Source organism: Nelusetta ayraudi, unplaced genomic scaffold (genome assembly GCF_046127955.1).
Source record: "Nelusetta ayraudi isolate G7.1 ecotype Tasmania unplaced genomic scaffold, CSIRO-AGI_Nayr_v1 ptg000081l, whole genome shotgun sequence".
In the NCBI taxonomy this organism is placed as follows: domain Eukaryota; kingdom Metazoa; phylum Chordata; class Actinopteri; order Tetraodontiformes; family Monacanthidae; genus Nelusetta; species Nelusetta ayraudi.
The window spans coordinates 100,586-124,803 of NW_027466131.1; the positions used below are offsets into that span (position 1 = coordinate 100,586).

Sequence of the window (24,218 nt, forward strand, 5' to 3'; positions counted from 1 at the left end):
CAAAAGCAGTAAAAGCAGTAAAAGCATGGGAGCTGCACTGCAGAGACTTCAGCTGTGAACTCTCCCGGAGCCATATTGAAAAGCTCCAGTCTTTTTCTCCCCGTGGTTGGTTTGATCACAGCTGGAAGACTCAAGAACTGAAAGGCAATTAAACTTTTCTCAACTGCAAACTGGCATTCCAAGCTTTCTAACACGGTGCATCATTTGGAAACACTGCCTGCAAATAAATCTCATACACGGACCGTTAAACGTTTCTTTTCTGTCCCATTGTTGGATTGTTTCAGCCTCCAGTTTACAGTCATCAATGCACCACTACTCCCAGCAGATGCTGTATAACACTGTACATGCACTTGCATCCAGCATTGAGCAATATCATTTTAAAAAGCGAGGTTGAAATGAGGTATGGTTGTTTTGCTGCCAACAGCAGTCGCTTGCCCCCCCCCCCCCCCCCTTTCTTTTCAAAGCCAGAAGCAGATCAGAGCATGTTTGATTGAGACAGTCAGACAAGACAACGCTGAAGGCCCATTTTCCAAAAAAGACGTTCAGTTGGACGCAGAGCTTCGACAACACAGAGATGAGCCAAAGAAACATGACACGCTGTTCAAAACACATAATGCCCTGGATTTTTATTTCATTTCATGACAAATTCAAAAGGATTGGTAGTCTTTACTGTGTGTGTGTGTGTGTGCGTGCGTGTGTGTGCGTGTGTGTGTGTTTGGAGGGTCTACAAAAACAAAACGAATCAACTGGGCCATTGGAATGGGCATTGGGATTGTGGTACAGACAGAGAGAAACTACAAGTAGCCTTGTTCAGTACCAAACTCTTCACAGAAGAGAGAAAGTTTTTTTTTTCTTTTTTAAAAGATTTTATTTCATATTTTTTTTCCCAAATGAAGGCACCCGATACTTGTGGTTCATGGCCTTTGCAGCCTTCTGGAGTTTTTTTTTCTTCTTTTAATTAGAGAAAACTGTCATCTTTTAAGTATTTTCTTTTTTTTTTTACATACATGTTTTCTAAGCTGGAATGATATAAATGTCAGTTACTGCAATTTTTTTTATTTACTCCATTTTTTTTCCCGTTACTGCAATTTTTTTTTTTTCATTTACTCCATTTTTTCCCCGTTAACAATCAACAAGTAACAAAAGAATGAAGTCTTTCACGGGGGACAATTGACCAAAATGGTTGGAGATACAAAAATATTTAATTTTAAAAAAATGTTGAGGCGGGGGTAGGTGGGGATCATCTTTTAGAAAAAAAACAAAAAAAACTCATAATCTGAGGCTGTCTGGTATAATGCCAAGACCCAAATCATATAAAAGCAGCATCAATTTATTTGAAAAAAAGAAAAAAAATGATAGTGCTTTGATAGATCAGAAGCAGCAAAGTATTGTGGGAAAAAGTCTTCATCCCCATTGTTTTGTTACTTGTCTCAGGAATAACGTGTGTGGAAGAGCTGTGTGGAACGGAGGACCACCGAGCGGCGAGGAGAACCAGCGACAGCGACGCGCTGCCGCCGCCGCCGCCGCCGCCACCATCGTCTTAGTCGCCCCGACTGAGTGAACGTACGTCTCTGCTAATTCAAACGACAAGTTTTGGAGGGAACGTCTGTCAAAAAAAAAAAACGGTTCCGCCCCCCGCCCCGGCCATGTTCACAACATCCCTCGGAAATTAAAAAAATAAAATTAAAACAAAAACAAAATTTCTTTTTAAATCTAGCTAACACCGATGACAGCAGGGGGAGCCAGTGAGGGGTACAGTGTATAAAAAAAGGTTTTAAAAAAATATGACAGGGAAAACAAAAAAAAACCTTTGTAAACACGGCACAATAAATAGCTCAAACAGCAGGTTGCGCACCATGCATGTGACGACAGACACGTTCCTGTCACACCTCAGACTCGCACCGGTTGCAGTTTGACGGTTTCTCTTCTTTTCTTTTTTTTTTTTTTTTAAATTTGGATTTTTCTTCTTTTTCAATATATCTCGAGTGCAAAACATCACAAATGAACAATTTCTGTATTCAAGTAATGTTATATACAAGAAGTAGAGCGGGCTTGAGAGGAAGGGGAGGTGTATTACAAATATGCAGTACTGTACATATAATTGCCATATTAAGAATTTACAGACGATCTCTTATTAACAGTAACAAATAGGGGAAATTGTGGGTGTAGCGGGGGGGGTGGAGGCGGGAGGGGAAGGGAGAGGGAGAAAAATAGTACGAGACGAGCATTGCGAGTGGTGCCAGATCAGCTGGCGCCTCATCGTGCTCGTTTTGCCACTGCTTGCTTTCACGACCGCCGAGTGATGCATAGCACCGAACGAAAAAAAAACACAAAAAAACAAAAAAAAAAACACCACCACACAGGAGTAGCGTGACCCCCAAAGCTGCCAGCAGGGGGCTACGTAACCTCCATGGCCATTGTGTTCTCTGACAGACTGTTCAGTGCTGGCTTGTCTTGTTCATGATTCTCCCTGCAGGTGAGAGGAGATGAAGACAGTGAGACAAAGGACTTAAATTTACCTAGTGTCAAATCATTTTGCTTCAATGCAAACTTCATGTATTAAGAGGCGCGAGCGGACAAGTCCAATTCTTTGAGGTGCTTAACTCTAAAAAAACGAAATAAAAATAATTAGAGGCCCGTATCAAAGAAATTAAGTTTTTCAAACATTCCAAGAAAGTGAAAAAGGTCCAACAGAGCATCGGTTTCAGCAGGAAGCTGCAAACAGAGGGCTAAATATGATGCTATTCCTATCTGTGAGGCTGCTCCAGGATAAAACTGAGCTCTGAGACTGTGTATAACAAGGGAGCATTAAGAGGAAAAATGGATGATTCATATACAGAACTGGTCAATTCTTCTGTATCCTAATGAAACTACAGAAACTAAGCTGACCATGTTGACTGACCGGCGCTCAAGACAAGCAGTTCAAATCCAGCCTGGACCTCCATCCTCACCTGGGCACCATGTCGAGTGGCGAGGCCGACGCCGTGGTGACCTTGGGTTTCTGACAGTTGGCGGTGGCTGCGTGGGCGAGCTTTAAGGCGGATGTCGACACGGTGGTGCTGAGCGTCCGGGGGGCGTGGACGCGCTTGGCGGCGGGCACGCCCAGGCGGATGCTGTTGTTATTGTTGTTTCCCAGCAGGACCTGAGTGGCGGCGGCGGGAGTGGCGTTGATGGGGTGGGCGGTGCCGTTGTTGTTACTGGCGGCGGCGGCGGAGCTGGTGGTGCAGGGGTGGAGCAGGGCAGGTGTGGGCGTGGAGGTGGGCGGGGCCGGGGCGGCAGGGGACGCTGTGCTCGAGAGGTGCAAGCCCTTGTAGACACCTGGGTGGGGGGGGGGGTTTGGAAAGGAGAGCCAATTAGATGAAGTCTAGTTGGGTTCCGCCGGGAGCGGCAGTAAGACACTCTGAACATGACCTGGCGTTCAACATCATTTATGGATTTGTTCTGTTTCAGCTGAATGACAAAGACACTTAAAAAAAGGCAGCTTGAGTGATAATCTCATTACTGTGCGTTATCAGGACAGAACAATCTAAAAAAAAAAATGTTTTTGTCATTTCTGTCCGTTATCGTTCCATCCCGGCCGGCTGAAAGTGGCGCCGGCTGTTGGAGCTTCAGCGGCTGTTATCTGTCCTTTCAGGGCTCTCCATTACGGGGCTTAGCGCTGCTCATTGTGTGTGCTGTGTGTTGAGGGTCAATGCGCTGCAGCACGGAGGTACAATCTCAAAATTAAATTGCTTTTATTTTTCTGTTCCGAGCGTTGCATTGTTTTAAGAACAAACTGCAGACCGCACCAACGACTTTGGCATTGTTAGAACAACAGGTGAGGTGAAACAACCACAGTGTACAGAGGCAGTCAGGCAGGAACAACAGTTAACTGCAGCTAAAGGAAAAATGAGAAGCTCGTTTGGTCCCTACACGTGGAGCTACCTCAATCACTAACCGTGTCTCGACCCGTGACAGGGGTGGACATACCTGAGGGGGAGAGGACGCCGTTGACTCCGCCTCCGGGGCCGAGCTCCTCCTTGGTTTTGAGAGCGAGCAGTTGGTCAGCGGTGATGACGGCGGAGGCGGCGAACTGGGCGCTGGCCTGGTCCACAGTGTTGGCCAGACCCTGAGTGGAGGTGGAGGTGGAGGGAAGCCGGTCAGAGAGAGCAGGCGGGCACACAGCAGCTTGTGTGTGTGTGTGTGTGTGTGTGTGTGTGTGTGTTGGCCCTGGACACTCACGTGAGTACTGTTTGCAGCGGCGGTGCTGTTGGCTTGCTGCTGCAGCTGGACCTGCTCCAGCTGCTCTCTGTGCATCAGGGCCAGCTGCTCCTGATGCTGCTGGTACTGTTCGGCTGTGAAAGCTGTGGGAGACACACGCTTGGTTAAGGACGTCGACTCGTGCGCGCCGTTCCATCATTTGTCCTGTGAACGCCCCTGGATTTGAAAATTGCTCCTCAAAGTGTTAAAAAAAAATATCACTTCCACTTGCATACCTAGAACAAGTGACTTTAACAACTTTAAAAAAAGAAAAGACAGTTGAAATGTGAGCCATTACAAGTCAACTTAAAATCAGAGGATAAATGTTTAGGGTGTTTTTACTGTTCGCCAATGTAAAAGTAGGTCATACTGGGCCCGCAACATTATTTAGGGGTTAAATAATGTGTTCCTTACACATTTCTCATTGTGAAATTTAGGTTCTCAGGAAAAAACGTCGCTTGTCAACTAATCGTTAATCGATCGAAAAGGTCAATTAACTAACGATTAATGAATTAATCGATCATTTGCCTCCCTACTTCCTACTCGCCTTCTATCGATTCCAACTCCTCATATTGCAAAGAAGTCACACGACTCGTGTGTCTCGGTGCGACACCGATTCTAAACGCAAACAAACTATTTCTGCTCGTTACTGCACGGCACCCAGCTCTGCTCTTCGCCGTCATTTCAAAAGTCACAGCTGGAACTCAACTTGCGCTAACCAACAGCACGTTTTTTTTCGTGGATCCAAAGCTTTGTGGTGCAACCCGGCACACCTGTAAAGTTCCGGCCGTGACGGGAAGCACGCAGCCGACTGGCCCCGTCTCAATACGATCCGAGCACAGGACCAGTGGCGTTTTCGTTTGTATTCACCGCTCGCCGCCTTTGTCCACACATCCTCGCACATCCTTTGCATCTCATGAATTTATTCATTACAGCCGGTCTTTACCGACGCCTTCTGGACTGGAGTGGGGGCGGAGGGTTGGACGCAGAGTGCATGCAAAGCAACATCTGTACCTGATGAACGAAAATCTGTTTCAACACCGAAGCGGAGGACGTCAAGGACATTAGAGCTGTAGAGCAATCACGTTGCTCAGCTCGATCAAAATATTTGGGTAATTTGCCCACTTGGAGTGATTTGTGTTTTCACATCATCTTCCCAAACAATCAGGAGGAATCCAACGACAAAGTCCACTTTAATTCTAGACACATTTAAAAATCGAAATTTTCTTCTAATCAACAACGCGCCCCACTGAGGTTTGAAACTGGCCCTTTAAGTCTCAAAATGAGAGCGTGACAGACATACAAAAAAAATGTTCTCACTTTTGAGTTGAGAAGTGAAGACACTTTAAAAACCGCCTCAAAACTTTTGAACATGCCATATATAGATTGACTACTTGTCGGAACACAGACGTTCCATGAACCACTGAGGATTGCAAGCTACTAGTTACTCGCTAGGGTGATGAATGTATGAAGGGTTTAATGTCACTCAATGTTGATGACGTCAGAACTGCAGGCAGTACTTGTGACGCCTGAATACAAATAACGGCCGCAGAGTTGAGCAGGGACACAGGAAACAACACGGGGCGTTTTCCAACACACTTACCAGCAGTGGGTGGGTGCGGGGGGACCACCCTGGCCGGGCGCTGGGGCTGCCCCCCGGCCGCGGAGGCTGAAAGCGGCCGCTTCAGACTCCGACTCAACTTCCTGAAAAGGGGGTGGGCATTGTCCAGCTCGTGCAGTGGTAGTGTCCGTGGTCTGAAGTGCCTCCACCGGCACGACTTTATATTCAACAGTATCTGACTGAGGTCCGTGGAGGATGGGGGGGCGCGAGACAAGGGGCTTCTGTCTGAGGTATTTGTTTCTGAGGTACTGGCAAACTTGTCGGCGGCCGGCGAGCACAAAGTAGTTGTGGGGGGAGCTGGAGGAGGCGGAGGGGGCGGAGGCGGAGGAGTCGCTGACGGAGACGGAGGAGGCGGCGGGTCAAGCATGTCTGGGTCCAGTCGGTGGTAGATGTTGTCGTGGTCCGTGAAAGCCCGGTCCAACAGCACCCTGCAGGGGGAGCAAAGCGCTCGGGGGTCAGCTCGGAGACGCCGCGAGGCTCGACCAATGACACACAGCCGGGCGATGGAAGTGAACTGACCTGCCGCCTCGTCCGACGCGGCGCCGGGCCATACCGAGGCAGCGTCGCGGCACAGTGAGCGTGGTGAGACTGTAGCGGTAGCGGACTTCCGCCAAGCTGTCCTCCCACGGCGGGCACCACGGCCAGCTGGCCACGCGGTCCTGACGAGCCTGCACGCACGCGCACGCACGCACAGCATGCACAAGGTTACACGGTGCATTTAAATCAGTGGGTGGTGCATAACATGCACGCTTACACCCGCGAGCACTTTCTTTTTCAAAGTATAATGAGCTTACAGAGAAGTACTGGCAGCCTGCTTTCCTGCGGAAGGCGTAGGCCCCGTCTGGGTCATTCTCCTCCTCCGCTTCTGATGAGCCTGAGTGCAGCTGTGGACACAAAAAGTCAGAGGTCACCGCGTGAGCAGAACCTCTCGGCACTGATCTGGTTTCCAAACACCTGTGCGTCTCATGGCTTTGCAACTGTGAGTGAATTTATGAGGGCGAGGGCAGAGAGCGGGGGGGGGGGGGCTCGCCGTATTAATAACCAGCAGCGGTGGAGGACTTGACTAAATCAAGAGGAGTTGCACTTTCCAGTCAACTTGGCAGGCTGTGAATGTGGTCTGGCTGATGCCGTACCTGCGAGAAGGGTTCATCGTCCGAGCTGGGGAAGTCGTACTGGTTGAGGTCCTTGGCGTTAAAGACGACGGGATGGTGCGGAGCACCCGACGACAGGGGCAACGCCTTCTGCTTCTTCTCGTATTTCCTCTTCTGCCGAGGAACTTCCATCTTCTCAGGCTGGAGGGAGACGGGAGATGAGCTCATGAGATGTGTGAACATCCTAAATCTCACACGGAACAGATGTACGCGTTGTGTCCGTGACTCTTCTGTGTTAAATTGCAGGAGTTGTCACAGTCTGCTGAACCGTGACATGGATGTGAATTTGGGCAGGTGTCGAGTTCTCTAACCACACACATGCAAGTTTTTAGTTGGGGGGGGCTAGTTGTTGTAAAATCAAGGAGGAGGGCAGTGAATAGAAAAGGCTGGGATTTCAACGCAGTGAACGGAGCATTAAGTTAAGTGAAGAAGGCTCCCGACTGGACGTGGACGAAGGTCTCGCGAACCCACTCACCTTGGACTTGTAGTCCTTGAGGTCCATGTGCTCCTGGTGTCGGTACTGGTTTGTGAGAGGGACCAGTGGGATGATCTGCGGCCTCACCAGTGCCCGCTCCGCCAACACCTCAGCCATCACCTCACCGCCGAAATCTGACATGCCGTTTCTAGAGGAAAACGAGGAGGAGGGTGTCAACAACTCTGTTGGTTCACTGAGTGGCTGAGGTGCTGCACGTGGTACAGAGAGCCGTGCCTCTGCTCAACCTTCTTTTATCTCAGCTTCAGAACATCAGCCCGCAGCAGTCTACAAGCCTGCTGTCTGATTTCAGAGTGGACGTGCTGCACGTGCCGCCAGCCTCACAGGCGCCCTCACCTCTTCTCAAAAATCTCCAGCGTGAGATGCAGCAGCTCCCTCTTGCTCTTCTCCCTCCTCTTGATCATTTCCAGGATGGTGACGGCTCGGCTCAGATCCCTGCGCAGCTTCAGCATCTTCTCGTAGGACGCCTCGTCGTTCTTACGGTTCTGTGAATAAAACACGGAAAGAACGCGTTTCATGTAAATGTCTCAATTAACAACAATGAATGTTTTCTACTGCACAAATCTATTAAACTCTTACAACTGAATACAAATGTTGCATGGCTGCAGCAGTCGTTTAATGGGGAACGCAAACAGGTTGAGTCTTCTAGGTTGAATTCTTGAAATGACCACTTGGTGGCACACAACCTTTACAAGAGGGATCAATGAAACTTCACTGCATACTTTCTGCATGATCCGTGTTAGGAGAGGCGAAGTTAACAACAGCTGTACCTCAAAAGATGTATGCATGACATAATCATTGTAAATCCTGTCACATTATTTACCAATCAAACTCCAAAAAAGTAAACCAGAGAAATAAATGAACTGCCAGCGCAGCACAACAAAATACAATGACAGCAGGTTGAGGAGTGCAACTTGGGCACCAGATTCCATCAGTGGGGCTCTGATGAGGAGGGAATTCACTGCGGACTACTGACCTTCCTAGTCTGCATCTTCTCAGTGCGTCGTCGGAAGGCCACGTACGGGTCACTAGTGCTGGAGCCGTCCCGCTTCTCCTGCTTGACGGTGGGGATGAGCGTGTTGGCTTTGCTGTTTTTCCTCTTGCGGCTCCAGTAGTCGAAAACCTCCTTGATGAGCTCGTCGTCCTCCTTCAGCAGCAGTTTGGCCTCTGGAAGGCTGACAAGCTGTGCAACACACGCAGCACGCACACTTGAATACAGTGGCTTCATCAACGAGGGCACATGAACACCGACTCTGAGCCAGTTATGAACCATCACTGCTTTGCAGGCGGTGACAGAGGCCTATCACACTACTTTTTTGACAACTCGCCATGTTTGTGGGTTACATGGGGGGGGGGGGGGGGGGGGGGGGGGGGTATGAAGTGTCACCAACCTGCTGGCCACTGCCTTTCTCCAGCCGGTCGATCATCTCCTCAAACTGAAACAAGCTGATTTCCATCTTCTTTTTCAGCTTGTTGACAAATGTGTCGTCGTCCGAGTCAAGGTCGTAGTCTGGCTGCTCCGTGTCCAAGCTGAAAGCTGCAGGCAGGACGAGACAATAACACCAGTAAGAGGCTACGTGATACCTGGCTCACGCGGTCAATTAGAATTTAAAATGGTGGCAATCAGGTGTAAGAATGCCACTAAGAAATACAGGTTCAGCAATTAACTTGAAGCAAAGGCAGTTTCCATTACTAGAATCCGCTTCATCCTCCGGCTCAGCGAGCCGACCAAGGCGAGAAGCAAATCTGGACTCTGACCTCAGCAGCCCTTTAGTCGACCGACACACTGCGAGTTGTGTACACGCAACCGCACAATTTTCATCTCCTGCGCAGCTCCGTTTATCACCATTCATCTGCTGCAAAACCACAGGTGAACCTCACTGCCGACAGTGAACGACTTTAGAGCACGGGGAAGTTGTGTGAATTGAAAGCTGTAGCTCTTAAGTTATCAAGGAAAGTCAGAGACAGCAAACGCAGCACCACATGAGCAGAAATGCGGCAGCAGCAGTTAAAGCTTTCAGGCATTTGATGCAAAAGATTCCAACAGTTTCAAACCATTTCCTCTATTTTTGCGCCGCAGCAGAACGTTTAGTACTTGCAAGGAATAAACCAGAATTAGTCAGAGAGCCGTCTGACAGAAACAAACATTTGTCACTTTGGCTTTTGACTGATAACAGCGCTACCGAGTTCAGGGCACAGCAAATTGGTTTGCTGCAACAAACAACTCCAGCGACCACCTGTGACTCGGACACGATGACTCAACTGAGCAATTAAACAAAGTCGCTTTCGTTGTGAGCGCAGCAGTCAAACCAATTCGCAAATGTATGACAACGCAGGATAAGATCATCACACACCCACACACACACACACACCCACACCCACACTATATCACAGATTGCCATTTCCACAACTGTTATTGGCACACTACCCATTTATTGTTGCAACACTGTAGGACATTCAAAAGCAAACAACAATTTAATAAAATAAAACTGAACTAGATTGCTAATTTGCCTTAAAACATTCACTGACTTTTTTTTTTTTAGTAAATGCTGCTGATAATGACTGAGGAAAACAATGTGATAAGAAGAATGACAGAACCAAAGCTGCTCATGTGTTGTATGTGTATGTGTGTGTGTGTGTGTGTGTGTGTGTGTGTGTGTGTGTGTGTGTGTTGGCTGAGAGGCCCACTCACGCTGTATGTGAATTAGCTGCTTTGGCATCTTGTAGTCCCCAGGGTAGAGGGATTCATAGTAGGTGATGTTGCTCTCTGCCTCGGGGACCGGGATGACCATGTTGTCCCGCTTCTCGCCATAGACCTGCTGCGCCGAGATGGCCCGCTGGAGATGGTGTTCCTGCACGGGAAGACGCAAAGGTGAGGAACAAAATTGGTTGGTCTTATCGTGCAACAACTTTGTATGCTGTGCATGTTTGGAAAGATGCAGAAACAAGGAAGCCTCAGAGCAGGGAGCGGGGCTGACACTTTGTCTACAAGAGGCATGGTGTTTGTGACATCACACAGGGCTGACTTGCAGAAGATAGACTTTACTAGAAAACTCTGCTAAAGGGAATATTACATAACTTGACACCTCGGTGCCGTTACTGGTTGGTATTATACCGAGTGTGGCTGTTGAACTCAGCTGAGTTCAGCAGTTGACCTGTGCAGATATGATTGGATGTCACCTTAGTTCCGCAACGACCCTGATCACCGAGAACAGTTGTACAGTGAGGGCTTGGCAATACAGACGGGTTCAACGCGGCCTTGCAAGCACGGCTCAATGTGAGAAATTCAGGCAGTAATTCAAGTTGGCTTAGTTCTCATTTCTCACGCAACACTCATGAATCCAATTAAAATGCGTCAGCGCTCAAGAGAAAGGGGCCCTGGCAGGACTTGAGGAGCTTTACGTCCTCAAATGGACCACACGATGTTCAATTAATTACAACCAATTTGATTTAACTGGTTAATGGTTTGCATCTATAAATCATTAACTTCAACCATGCATAATGTACACAGACGCACATTTAATATAATGTAAGAGGGAGCTCAGACCCTGCTGCTGGCAGTGGGACACAGCGTCAACCAATGTACAAAAGTAGTTTCCTGTCAGTCTTCCATGTCTGCAGGTAGTGATGCAACTCAAACTAGACTTAACTCGACTAGGAACCTTATGAATCAAATCAATTCGATTGGGGACATTGGCTGCAATACCCAGCTCTAGTTATGAATAATCAATATAAAATCTCATGGAACTCACATTAATTACCGTCTTCTCATAGATCCATTGACCAAATTACCTGCTCTGCAGTGGCCTTACAATCAACTCGACTCCAACACCGGGAACAGTTGAGACTCTGTCCGACTAAACCATGCACACTAGTGTGGTGGGGTTTTGTTCCCGCCAAGCCTGCCGAGACAGTAACAGTGCCTGGAGGAAGTCGTACAGGGTGCAACAGCGGTCTGACTGGTTTACTGGTGGGCTGTTCGTCTCTTTGAACGCAGTAGTAGCAGCAGCTTCCGTTGGCCCAGAGCTGGGCAGCGAGCCACCAGCAGGCAGGCGAGCAGGCTGGCCGGCCGCTGTCAACACGCTGGCGGCGTCATACAACAGCTCTCTGGGGGGAGAGGGGTGTGTGTGTTTTTCCTTCAGGAAACACAAGGAGAGCGGGGGGCCAGGACGACAGACAAGAAACAAGGAGCCGCCACAGCATCTAATTTCAATGCTGCCCGACTGTGTTCCACAGTGTGAAGGTGAAGGTTCTCAGTAGTCCCGGTCATCGCGCCACTTGAAGATTAAGCAGCGGAGGGACTGGTATCTCGAAGGTCTTCCAGATACCAGTCCAGTTCCCTCCATTTAATCTTCGAGCATTGTGTGAAAGGCTGCTGTAGCCCAGCTTCACAATGACTACAAATCATAAGCTGCGTTTCCATTACCCCTAGAATTGCGCAAAACCTAAATATCGCGTTAAAAAAAATGGTAATGGAATCGCCTAAACTTCGAAAAACCTCTCAAATATAGCTAAAAGGTTTATACGCTCTCATGAGGTGGTTTTTCAAACGCATCTATATAGTGGTAAATCGCAAAAGTGTCATGGAAAACCACCAGACGGGACGTACAGGGTTTACATTACCAGTTCACTTCAAGTGAAAAAGGCGTGTTACGTTTGGACGGAGGAGTAGCTGCAATATTTTTTTTTACAAGTAATCAAAGAGAAAAATATAACAACCATTCTTGACAGCAAACAAACGGAAACAAACAAAAGTAAACAATTTTTGTAAATCTCACGGGACGATATTTTACAAGAATTACGTCCTGCGAGAATTACACAAGATTTTACCAGAATTACTTTTATTTTGCGAAAAACTGCAATGGAAACGCAGCTAATGTCAGAATCATTCCCCAATATTTAGCTTTTTAATCTTTCAGTCGCTGCAAACTGGTGTTAACTGGGAGTAGGCATGAGGCCTGCTGAGCAATCCAACGTTTTTTCAGTGTTTGCTCATCCCGCTGATCCGTAGTTGAATGCATTGATTAGGACTTTAGGATTGACTGATTAGGATTTGTTCTAGCCAGTTTCTGTCACATCAACTACAGTCTCATCTCATTGCACTGTATTATTTAAACAGTGACTCCTGGGCAATCACAAGTTTGTGTACAGTGACATCACACAGTTAAACATAGATGTTTTAAGACAGAAACAGGCACAACTGTAGAGAATTCCACTTACAAAAACGCAGGGCATATAGCCCAACTGGCCATTTCATGCAACTATGAATTCTGGCTGAATGTGTCCATTTAGTGGCTACAGCTGTATATCATCTCATATGCATGCCATCTGTGCAACACACATGCACCACGGCACGGGTCCAGCAAGCAACCAGACAGATTTTCAAATGACTTGAGCAATTACAGCTGGCAGCGTTTCACTGGGGTTCATGATTTGTGTGTGACCCATGCAGAGCTGCATCGAGCTCAGTAACTCCACTGCAGCATGTTCACAGTTTGTGGGGAAATGTCCATATCTGCAAACGTACAGATATTATTACCCTTTTCTCATTCCTGACAACTTAAAGAGTTCTTGTGTCCGACTAGCGTTTCAAACTTTCGTCTAGTGTCAATTTTATCTGCAAGATTGTGTTTTGACCAGTTAAGACTTTCACCACCCCACCCTTGTGTTATTAAGTAGCAACCGCAAACAGTAAGAAGAAAGATACAGTTGGACTGATCAGTTGGGATGATGATGGAGCCAGGCTGCAGACATGTCATTTGAGCACAAAGAACACAATTCTGCATCTATTTAAATACATTTGATTGATTTAATCAGGTGACAAAATGGCAATTTACATAATCGAATCTCAATACTATGGCACAGAAGCTCTTATACTCATGCGTCGTCATGAAATTATATTCAGCTTATTAGAAAAACAAAAGCAAATGTATTGCCGGATTATAATTTTTTTTTCAGAAGCAATGTGCCATGATTTGGAGTCAGTTCCCTAAAAAGAAAGAAAAGTTTGGGCACAGATGTGAACAGGTCACATCATTAACACTTGCCAAAAAAGGTGGCAAATCAGGTATCGGGGCATTACGATAGTGGAAAGAAAACTTTGGTCCGTGTAGTTTTGTGAGCTCAACATTTCTTCATAGTGAGGAAATGTGCAGAGCAAGTTTTTGGGGAAACGAATCAGAAAAACATGGAGGTTTATCTGTCATGAAAACTATCGTTTTTCATTACGTCAACACAGCAGTGTTTACATGAAGTGATGTTCACCATATCATCGTGCTGCTGTCAGCGGTTACTTCCAGCCTAGTATACTAAATCTGTTGTATTGCGCCCTGATTTTCCACAGTCCGCCAAACCTGAGGCGAGCGATTGGATTTTACATTTATTGCACCACTTGCTCAGTCTGTCAATGCATTCCCAAGGATGTAGCTGTTAAACTTGCTGCGTACAGCCCCTTCACAATCATTCCTGGCACTTGGCTGTGGCGTCTGCACAGGGAACTTAAAACTCCTTCACACTTTTAACCAATACATTGCATTTACAGCAAAATGGCACTCATGCACTAGTGTGAAAAGCCTTCAGGGCCTGAAGCATGGGACAGGGGTCCACGCTTCAACTTCCTCAGGCTCCTCCACAATGACAAACAAAGTGATAAAATCGACGGCCTTGAGCTGAAACACGTCTGTTGCCAAAGCCAATCAGGCAACGTGTTTGTTTGGCCATTGGCCTCAGAATGAACGGCTTTGGCGGATATGAACAGAACATTTATTGCCGTCCCCACTTCCTCTAATTTTTTTTTTCCCCCTCTTCATTTTCCACAGACGTAGTTGAGAAATAGCTGTTGGAAATGACTACATTGGTCACTGCTGGTCGGTGAGGAGGCGCTGCCAGCACCTACCCACTGACACACTGACTATCCCTGACCCTGTAAATGCCACTTAAAGTGATGGACAGCCAGAGGATGCCCCAAGAAAGTTGTCTGGTTGTGCACAACACACGTGATGAAGGGAGAGGGACTCATTGAACAGGTCCCATATGAAGCAAAAGTCCACTCATGACTTCAATCACGTCTTCGCTTACACTGCCTGTAGACTACCTCCAACTGTTACTCTATTTTTTCCCCCTCATAGCTGTTGGAATGTTCAGCGGCCCAGCCGTTTTCCCATGCTCTCCAAGCCAGCAAGTTATCAGGAATGCAGCATTTTTCTCTTCACGCTTCATTTTTGCAAGGCAGTACTTAAACTTGCACAAGAAGCAACGATCACCAAGCAAGACTAGGCATGACAGGAAAATGCCCATAGTGTTTTCAATCCGAGTGCTATCGGGCCCTCGTCTTCTGTTAATGCTTACGTTTACATTTCCAATGGGTTTATTTTTGGCTAACTAATTTGTAGAATAACACGTCATACAACAGAATTGTCAGAACTTGGGATGCAATACGGTGCAGAATAGATCATGGATATATGCTGTGTGTATGCAGCATAAACGGCATCACGCTAGCCGGCAAACTTCCCTTCGGTGTTTTCATACACTGGAGGGAAAATTCTACCTGGCAAAAACACAAGGAATTCTCCAGGCATTTTATCTCACCAAAGATCAGGAGGGGAGATCAATTGCTGCTAAACTACCTGCTTTATAGCCAAGTGAACATGGGGTCTTATTTTGCTGCCACTGGTTTTCCAGTGTGTGTCACAACCCCCAGTTCTTAAAAACCATCCAGGTGCGGTCACTGTCCCGATGAGAGCACCTTGCAACCATGTGGACAGTCCAAGAAGATTTCAGTTTTAGCAAACATACGAACCAAATGAAACTATACAAACATGTTTAACTTTGGAGGATCTTTGAGTGCTGCCAGTGGAAATGAACTACCTCTACCCAGTGCAGTGGAATACTCGCAATGTTTTCCAATCCCAATATAAGCACGCATTGTAAAATGAGGTAGAACCTCCCATTTGCTAGACGGACTAAGCAAAAGCCATTTGTTGCATGACAGGGTGGTAAAACAAACATTTTATTCCATGGGTAATAACTAGGAAGTTCTAAAAAAAATTTACACCAACAACAGCAACCTACAAAGTTGGATTTAAGAAAATGCCTCAACATGGATATACAAACTAACAGGAGAACGAGGGGTGCAACGGTTTCATATTTTGGTGTGCGATTATAGTCTGAGAAAAAAACGTGGTTTTACGGTTTTACGATTATTATTATTATTATTATTATTATAATAATAGATATAAAAAAAAAATTCATCTGCATTCTTTGAAAATATGTTTTATTGCTTTTCCCCCACATTGTCTAACAGTTGCTGCATTTTCAAAGGCAAATAGTGCAGTACCCAAAACAGTCTAAAATAATGACTAAGAATAAACCAAGTCTGACTGTATGGTGGGATTTCCCTTTAGAACAGCAAAACATTAACGTCCTTCTTGTAGCCAAAATGCTCCCACACTGCCGACCTCAGACTTTTTTTTGGTGGAAAGAGGTCGTTTTCGTTCGGTCTATCTGCCTGCTCTGCAACGTCTGCCATTAGCTCTGTTCTAACGTAGCCACCATGTTTAGCTAGCTGAGCTCCCACAACTACAAGAAACGTGTGTGTGTTGTGGTATGCCCGCTAAATGGGCCGTGCGGAAACAAAGCGAGAGAGAGAGACAAAGGGAACGTCCCGGCTTCATTTTGCGCCGTACGGGAGTTTAAACTGACGGACTGTTGTGAGCAGAAATAACCGGTTTTGCTTAACGTCTGCGGTTAAATTAACCACAACGTTTAAAACTGCGGTTAATAGTAAAACTGGTTAACCGCTGCACCCCTAAGGAGAACACGGCTGGTAAGAGCCACCTCTTCTTTGGACAGGTGACATGACCCACATTCCCACCCGGAGAGGTCAACCTGTTGGAAACTGTCGTCCTGCCAGAAAGTGCATGTCTGTTAGTTTCTGGCAAAGAGGCAACGACAACAGATGCCTGAGGGTTCCCACCAGCGCCACAGACACTGACCTCACTTTCACCCAAATGTAAACACAAGCCCAAGCGTCTGGACCAAAACAAACCGGCTGCACGTGCCGAGGGAATTCTGATGATGCCGTGATGCCACGGCGAACACAGTCACACGCCACGCAAAAAAGTAAACAGACAACTTCCAACACAATTATTTACATTAAAGCAGACAGAGAAAGTTTGACTGCCAGGTGTAAATGGGTTAGTTAAGTTAATAGGAACTACAATGGGCCCTGAATCATAGCAACTACACACATTGGACACCAAATTGGCAGGGGTACATCACAGAATCTGCTGAGGACCTGAACTGACGCAGAAACCGGACAACCCATTTTGCTTGTATCTGCAGAAGCAGGGGAGACCTATGAAGTGACTTGCACACGCCAGCAGTCATTACACAAGGATGTCACTTAAATCAAATTTATTTAAACACTGTAGGGTTACAATGCACTGTAAAACAGAAGGAGAACAGGGACATCTGGTCAGAGCTGAATTATGAGTTTTACAATGTTGCGCTTGAACTGACACGGCTGAAAGATCCCAGATCAGGACTAGAGAACAACTACAGCAACATGTACTTTGGCCATCCTAACAGTAGCAACACAACAGAGAGCAATTTCGGTGATGTGAAAGATTAAGGAAGCCAATAAAAAGGGACAGTTCTATCAGTTCAGTTAAACAACTTTTGGAAGCGGAAATATTTCCTGTTCAAAAAGCAAATATTTAACACCAAAATCCACTGAACATTTTGTCAGACAGTCAGTGGGGTTTAAAAAGGTCCAATACACAGTCTGCATCTTAATGCCTGTGTTGGAAATCACAAAGGAAGCGCACGGGAGTAAAGCGACACCGACGCGGTGCTGGCTGGGGCCCTTGTGGAGCGCGAGAGTGTGTGAACGGCTGCGTCCAACCAATGACGACTCAATGAATCATCCCCATCCACCGGCTGAACAGACCCAAACAGTGAGCCGCCACTTGGCCTCTCTCTTATGATAATACATCTGTTACGTAACCAGACACTCCAGCTGAGCTGAGCACACACACACACTTTGAAGTGACGGCGCCCTCCCATCCACCGCCTCCTCTTCCTCGGGCTGCTGCCCTGAGCTCCTCCTGAGCACCACGTGCTGCTCGCTGGTCTGCCAGCCTGCTGTGCCATCTGACACACTGAACCCCTGACACGACGCGTCGGTAGCTACGGGGAGGCTGCCCCGAGCGCACGTTTCAGCAGAGGACAACAGCATCCGACACAGACGCCCGGAGGGACGGAGACCACTTACTTGCCCTTATATTTAGACAGTAGCCAAGAGTACTGGGTCAGTTAACATTTTCTCACAGGGGACGGGGGCACCCACCGACTGCAAAATACATTATATGGAAACAATGTACACATGAACCGTAAAAGCGTCCCGGGAGGCTGTTGGATTATAAATACCCTCCTACACATGGCACTTGTGTGAAGGCATCATGAGGACAGGATGGCGACTGTGCTCATCCTCCCGCCTCAGCATCACAGGCATCCTCGCCTGAAATAGTTGCACTCCTTCTGATAATAAAAAGCAAAACGGCCCTCAGTTCCCAGGGATGGTGAGTCATCATCTACCAAAACAAATGGGAACCCGTATGAAAATATCTAAGTGGACTATGCAACATTTTTGTAATGATTACATTGTTCTGGAGTTGTTGTGATGGTTAAAAGTGAGTATTACTTAGAGAACGAGGCTCTTTGCACAACCATATAGCTTCTCCTGGTCAAAAATATGCATCGCAAGATCTGGGACACCAGGTCAAACATTGAACTGCTTTACACCACTTTGGCACAAACACAAACCCCCAGCAAGGTACGAGAACTTTGTTGTTAGAAACAGCCAAATCTTCATTCATCTCATTGACCATGCCAGAACCGACAAAACAGTGGAGGTGGCCGTTGTCTGAGGTAAAGAAAATTAAACAAATGTCTGACTGACCACAAAGTCAAACACCAGTCAACTTTGGTCAAACATTGTTGCTGCTGCACTTGTACAGCTGTGATAATACGTCTATATGCCATGCATTACTGCGTCTTTGCGCACTCTGTATATTTGTTGTCATTTAGCAAAAGCATGCCAAATGTCTTATTCATGACGTGAGATAAGACACAAGAATCCTACTAATGCCGCTTTCCCACCTCGTAAGACATCATTCCAAGGATTTTTTTTTCTCATCAACTTTGATGTTTGTTTTTTGTTTTTTTATGAATGCACACATACAGCTATGAGGGAGAGGGTAAACAGTAAGTTTTTACAACAGTGGCATGCACTACAAATCTCTAGGGGAGCATGACAAGACAACGAGAACGGCTGGCTAATATAGTTCCCATTAATGCGCATTTCAGGGATATTTAAATGGGTTCTAACGTTCTCACTGGGAATAGTAACGTGACAGCAATGCAAATGGTGAAATTGACATTAACTCAGAGCTGGAGCGTTTTCAATAAAAACATGGCAATGTGTGACAACAAACGTCTGTGCTAACATACTACATAGTGACAAAAATAAACCGCGTAGCAGCTAAAGGCTGCAACAGAATTATTCGCTGCTCAAAAAGGCTGTTTAGTTATCCAATAAAAAAAAGGGAGAATGCCCGCTAATGAAAACTGTAGCTTAACAACTTGACAAAGATGCAAACACAGACTGTTCTTTCTACGTCTACCTGCCTCTGAAGATCTAAATATCAAAGTTGTGTCAGCTAAGCACACTGATAAAGGTGACGGCGGTTTTCTCCTCCGCGCTCAGCTGCCGTGTTGACATTTCTGTCTGCTCCTAGCGCAGAAAAGCCGAGGCCGACAGCTCCCCCTTGCCCAGTTCTAGCGCAACTACGCCAACACAAGGTCCCCAACCTGACAGTTGAGACAAAATGTCGGCATTGCTCAAGTCACATGACTCCTTTGTACTCAGAAAATCAGTTCACGCACAAACAAGCCGGCCAAACCGACACAATTTAAGCCATAAAGAAACAATGCAGCCCGCCGTTTCCAAAACAGTCGCTCAAACCCCACATATGTCCTGTTTGCGGCAGAAATCCGTCGTGTTTCTTCTGTGAAAATTGGCGGCCATTTTGTGAAAGCTTGCGCAGGAAAAAAAGAGGGACGCCTGCGATCGTTTGAAAATAATAAAATAAACCACAACGTAGAATTTCACATTTTCGCACAAATAAAGCCTACCGATTCCTCTTCTTTCTCCATCCCCGTCGGCATCTGCGGCACGGCCCGGTTAATGGATGCATATTCGTGTAGGTCGGGTAAATCCTCACAACGGAAGACGGGTAGTGGCTTGGAAGCGTCCAGCGCCCGTGCCCGAAACGACAATTTACTCATTTTTCACAATTCGAGATGCAATATAAAACTATCGGATCTCCTAATATTCACAGCGGTACCGAGTGGAGCTTTCATGGATGTTTCTGTGCGGTTATTCTCTACGCTAGCGCTCGAATGGTGGTAGCTTGAAATTAGGGCGTCGCCAGCGGAGCCGGGGGAAGGCCCGGATCTTGGTCGCTCTCTCTCGGACTGTTTTTTTCCGACGCTCCGCTCCCTAGCGTTAGCTCAGTGCGCCATGGACAACATGGCGGACATTTAAAACTCTTTTGCCGTGTTTCGCTCGCAGCGGTCCAACCCCCAGTTCGCCGGCCGACCATTCCCACACGATCCCCGGCGCTTGCGCGTTGCGGGGTAAGGGGGAAGGGGGCATTTGTTGCAAACTAACTCCAAACACGCGCATCAATTATTGAAACGCACATTAGGCACGGGCCAAATATAAAATTGCAAAAGTGAAGCCAAAAGACCGGGGAAAATACTTTAGATTGTATAAAAGAAAAGACAAACGTGAAAGCAGTAAAAAGGAAGAAAATGTCAAAAGGCAACTTAGAAATGTTAAAATATTTTTTTAAATCCGGCCCGTATTTTTTTCTTGAAATACGACTAAGGGTAAAATATAAAAAATAAATAAATAAATAAATATACATATATATATATATATATATATATATATATATATATATATATATATATATATATATATATATATATATATATATATATATATATCTTTAGATAAGGATTATTTATAACAAATTACAATATTTATATTGTGGTGGAAATTCTACTTTAGCATCCACATCCGATATTTCTAAACTGTTTATGTTGAAAATATGAAAAGTAATTTTCAGAACATTACGTAATCCTAACTTGATAACTTATAAACGCAGTTTTAAGGGCTTTTTCGTAGCACCTATGCAAATAATAATAATCTGAATCACAAATGCTCAATTCTTGACAAATGTCCCAATCCTTTCTAGTGGACGCTGTTATATGTATTCAATAAATTGTGCTTAAATTTCTCTCTGCAAGTTCTTAATTTAAATCTCAACTGAAACTCATAAAAAAAAAAAAAAAAAAAAAAAAAAAAACTCAACTACACAATCAACCCACCAACACCACCACCACTACTACCAAAACAAAACAAAAACCCTCCTTATTGTAAACAAAGGGTAAATACTAAAGAAGTCTAATACATTTCATGTTATGTTAAACATATGCATAATGCAACTGCCAAAGTTTTACAGGAATACTGACTATAACCAACAGACTGGGACAGATATCTGAGAGCTAGACAAGCCCATCAGTCACTGCTGAGAAATCAGTGTCCCGCCTTAAAAAAATAAATAATTTCATTCATTCATACCGTTTCATAGCAACACGCTCACCACAGGACAACGGCGCCCTCTTCTGGGCAAACAGCCAAGGATTCGGAATGTGTGGATAAACGTCACCATTAAACCAAATTTACAAGTCGAACACTTCTGCACATATCAATGGACACCTCTGGCTCTCCACGAGCCTGAAAATAAGCAGACTTCCATTTGCGTCACACACAGCACAGGCTAAACACACTTTTATATTTACAAAATCTAAGAGTTTTTACCTGTTAGTGGCATCAACTTCAACCAGGATCTGCACGGAGAGGTGGAGGTTCTTCTTTCACTGACAAATCCATCAAGTGCATCAGGAGGACCTGGGAATTGGAAAAAACAATAATCTCAATCCGAGCCGGAATCAGCCGAAAGATCGCAACGCACTAGAGACAGAAAATGCAGCAGGTTGGTTCGAGGGAACAAAGGCAAACAAAATGGAACGTGTTATTAAACTCAACCATGAGAATTGAATTCATTAAAACATTAGATTTAAGGCTCAGCTGAATGGGCGGTATGGAGACATCATAGGCAACAGTCGATCATAGTTGTCTGGTGTGTGTGTGTGTCCTTTAACGTCTGGCTGACAAGATAAAGAGACTCTCAGCTAAGGAATATTCTTATGGAAAAGTAGAATCAAAGCGAATATGAGACCTAAACTTTGAAAAGTTTCTCTTTAACTTGTTATCAATTAACAAAAAAACCTGAAATTAAATAATCACTTGCGACTTGATACTGCTTGATATTTGTGATATCATCATTTATTGGTGCGTTATTCACTGAAAACCAGCTGACATGCTGAGGGGTCACGCATGCTTAACAGGCCTCTTTTCCATTGCGAGCTTGTCTCATAAGCAGCATTACATTTCTTGTGATTATTTTATTTCAAGTGGATGGATAACAAACTGAGGATTGAGTATAGAAACATGGGAAAGGTCCATCCTTTACTTCTTCTGCTTGCCCCATTGCCGTGTGTTCACAACCAGTTCTAAAAAAAAAATCAGCTTTTTATGATGTCACAAAGGGCACCAGTGACTCAGGTATATGAAAGCACCCCTCTCAAGCGCCCCCTGTTTCGAGGCCTTGTTTTTTTTGCCCCCTTCCAAATAGGTGGATGGTCTAACGAAAGCCTCAGTTTAGCAGGAGGCTGTAAACAGAGGGGTAAATATGGTCATTCTTGAAGGAAAATTCAGTTTGTCCTCCGATAATTGTGTGCAGCTTCACTGACGTCTGGGATGCAAACAAATTCCAACAGACATTTTACATCGAAAAAATAGTTCTATGATGCAAAGTAGTGCTGTGATCATGAGCAATAAATGTAGAATTTGAGACAGCTTTAGCCATCTTCTTAGAGGTCTTGCATTGAACTTGGAACAAATGTTAATTTTAGATTATCAATAATAGCCCCATATATTGCAATAAATATGAATGCTCTAAATAGATTACCTTTTATTTCTTAAGATTTTTAAAATCTAGAGGTGAAAAGGTAGCAAACATGAAATCATAATCTTGGTCCTATGATTATGCAAAACTAAAGAGCGTTAAATACATTGTATTCTTCCAGTGCAGTGCTTATTTCATGATGATCTGACACACGGTGCTGCCATACCAAACATACTTTAAGCAGGACTACAAATGTCCCATGAGGGCGGGGCTTAGGACAATGATGGCCACAGAGTTGATGTAATCACATGACTTTTGCATTCTCTCTCTGGTGATTTACAGCTTACGATGCTGATCTGATATGATGTGATGCCCATGACATATTGTCCTTAAGAAATGTCCACAACCACAGGCAGTCACCGTGAGGCAGCTGCAGCATGGCCTGCTCAAGGTCTCCTCCTCCTTAAAATAAAGGCTCTGTCACTTTCAATATCTGCTTCCTTTTTTGAGTCCATGTATGGAGATGTGGTGGAGGTTCTGGGTGCTACCGAGAGGTTAGGCAAAAATTTCTTATGAAGGATCATATGCAGGCAGGCAGAAAGCCAGGCAGGCAGGCAGGCAGGCAGGCAGGCAGGCCAGGGCCAAGCAGTTCCCTGACAAACCACAGGAACAGCCTGGCACTGTTTAGCCCCACACCCCAAAGCCCCATGATCTAGAAATGTAACATTCACAGCCAACATGGTGAAAACACCCCCAGACGTGATATCGTTATCAAACTGGAATCCCATCGAATGTTCATCTTCAAATACATCGATTGCTTTATACTTGGCTGGATCGAGTCTTGCGACATTCTAGTTTGACACAAACGGAGCGAAGCAAAGAACTATTAGATATAGATCCCCCCCCCTCACCCCCCCACCCCCAATCAGAGATATTTAAAAAACAAAAACAAAAAACACACATACACCAAAAGACAATTCTAATTTTCCCGTTCCAACAATGGCACCGTCGCCTGGCTTTGAGGGCTGCCAAAGTGACGAGGAAGTTGAGGTTGTTGGTGCTGAATTGCATCCAGCTGACCAGCCAGGAATTTGATTGCGTGTATGAAATCATCTGATGCCAGAAACACTGTTCGCGATGGGCCATTTTGGGCAAACCATCCATTCAAGTTTCACGGACAATTGACGAAAAATACTCACCGGGCTTCCTCCCAATCTGCGGCGTGTTTCAAATACAAGTCTCGGAGACATTTCAGCTCGTCAGAAGTTCGAGGTGGGGGAGAAGCCAGGCAACACGACGCAGCTAGCGACAGAGAGAACTAATATCAACGTTAGCCTCGGCTAGTTTGCTCCAGTTGGTGTTCAGCGGAGAACCCAGCCACGGGGAATGGTGACCCGGCAGGAGGAGTCGCTGGCCCGCTGTATATCCACTCTGTCCAGCGGTGATTATCTGTCGATGAAAAGTCCATGTTTTCCTCTCGATGTAAAGCAGGCTGAAACTAGAGAGGTGGCAACCAAAGTGCTACTGTCGGGGGTTAACAACTTTGCTGTAGCACGGCCGCTGATTGGCCGACTGCGGCCACCAATCACCTGTGGAGAGCCCTGCGCTCGTGG

The 24,218-nt window shown here is 45.8% G+C and overlaps 1 protein-coding gene across 4 annotated transcripts; it reads right to left on the reverse strand.

Annotated features, from left to right (window-relative positions):
- Window positions 1-600: 600 nt before the first annotated feature.
- epc1b (enhancer of polycomb 1b) lies at window positions 601-24,170 on the reverse strand. 4 transcript variants are annotated; one of them, XM_076044506.1, is made up of 15 exons: window positions 23,805-24,170; window positions 21,456-21,545; window positions 10,197-10,356; window positions 8,896-9,041; window positions 8,481-8,687; window positions 7,841-7,989; window positions 7,487-7,634; window positions 6,994-7,152; window positions 6,655-6,744; window positions 6,380-6,528; window positions 5,843-6,288; window positions 4,222-4,343; window positions 3,970-4,108; window positions 2,952-3,318; window positions 601-2,470 (listed from the first exon to the last, which is right to left on the reverse strand). In XM_076044506.1, the coding sequence occupies exons 3-15, from the start codon at window positions 10,294-10,296 to the stop codon at window positions 2,398-2,400; spliced, it is 2,295 nt and encodes a 764-aa protein (XP_075900621.1). In that variant the 5' UTR covers window positions 10,297-10,356; window positions 21,456-21,545; window positions 23,805-24,170; the 3' UTR covers window positions 601-2,397. The 4 variants fall into 4 exon arrangements, with proteins under 4 accessions (XP_075900621.1, XP_075900622.1, XP_075900620.1 ...); XM_076044507.1 differs by lacking the exons at window positions 21,456-21,545; window positions 23,805-24,170 and adding exons at window positions 19,189-19,375; window positions 19,700-19,838; XM_076044505.1 differs by lacking the exons at window positions 21,456-21,545; window positions 23,805-24,170 and adding an exon at window positions 19,700-20,128 and having other exon boundaries at window positions 2,903-3,318.
- Window positions 24,171-24,218: the final 48 nt, after the last annotated feature.

Excerpts from the sequence above, each read along its gene's own strand:
- epc1b (XM_076044504.1), bottom strand. The coding sequence starts at position 19,852 with ATGAGTAAATTGTCGTTTCGGGCACGGGCGCTGGACGCTTCCAAGCCA. Across the intron at positions 7,635-7,840 it reads CTGGAGATTTTTGAGAAGAG|AAACGGCATGTCAGATTTCG; the intron begins GTGAGGGCGCCT and ends GTTTTCCTCTAG. Across the intron at positions 4,344-5,842 it reads CCCGCACCCACCCACTGCTG|CTTTCACAGCCGAACAGTAC; the intron begins GTAAGTGTGTTG and ends TGTCTCCCACAG.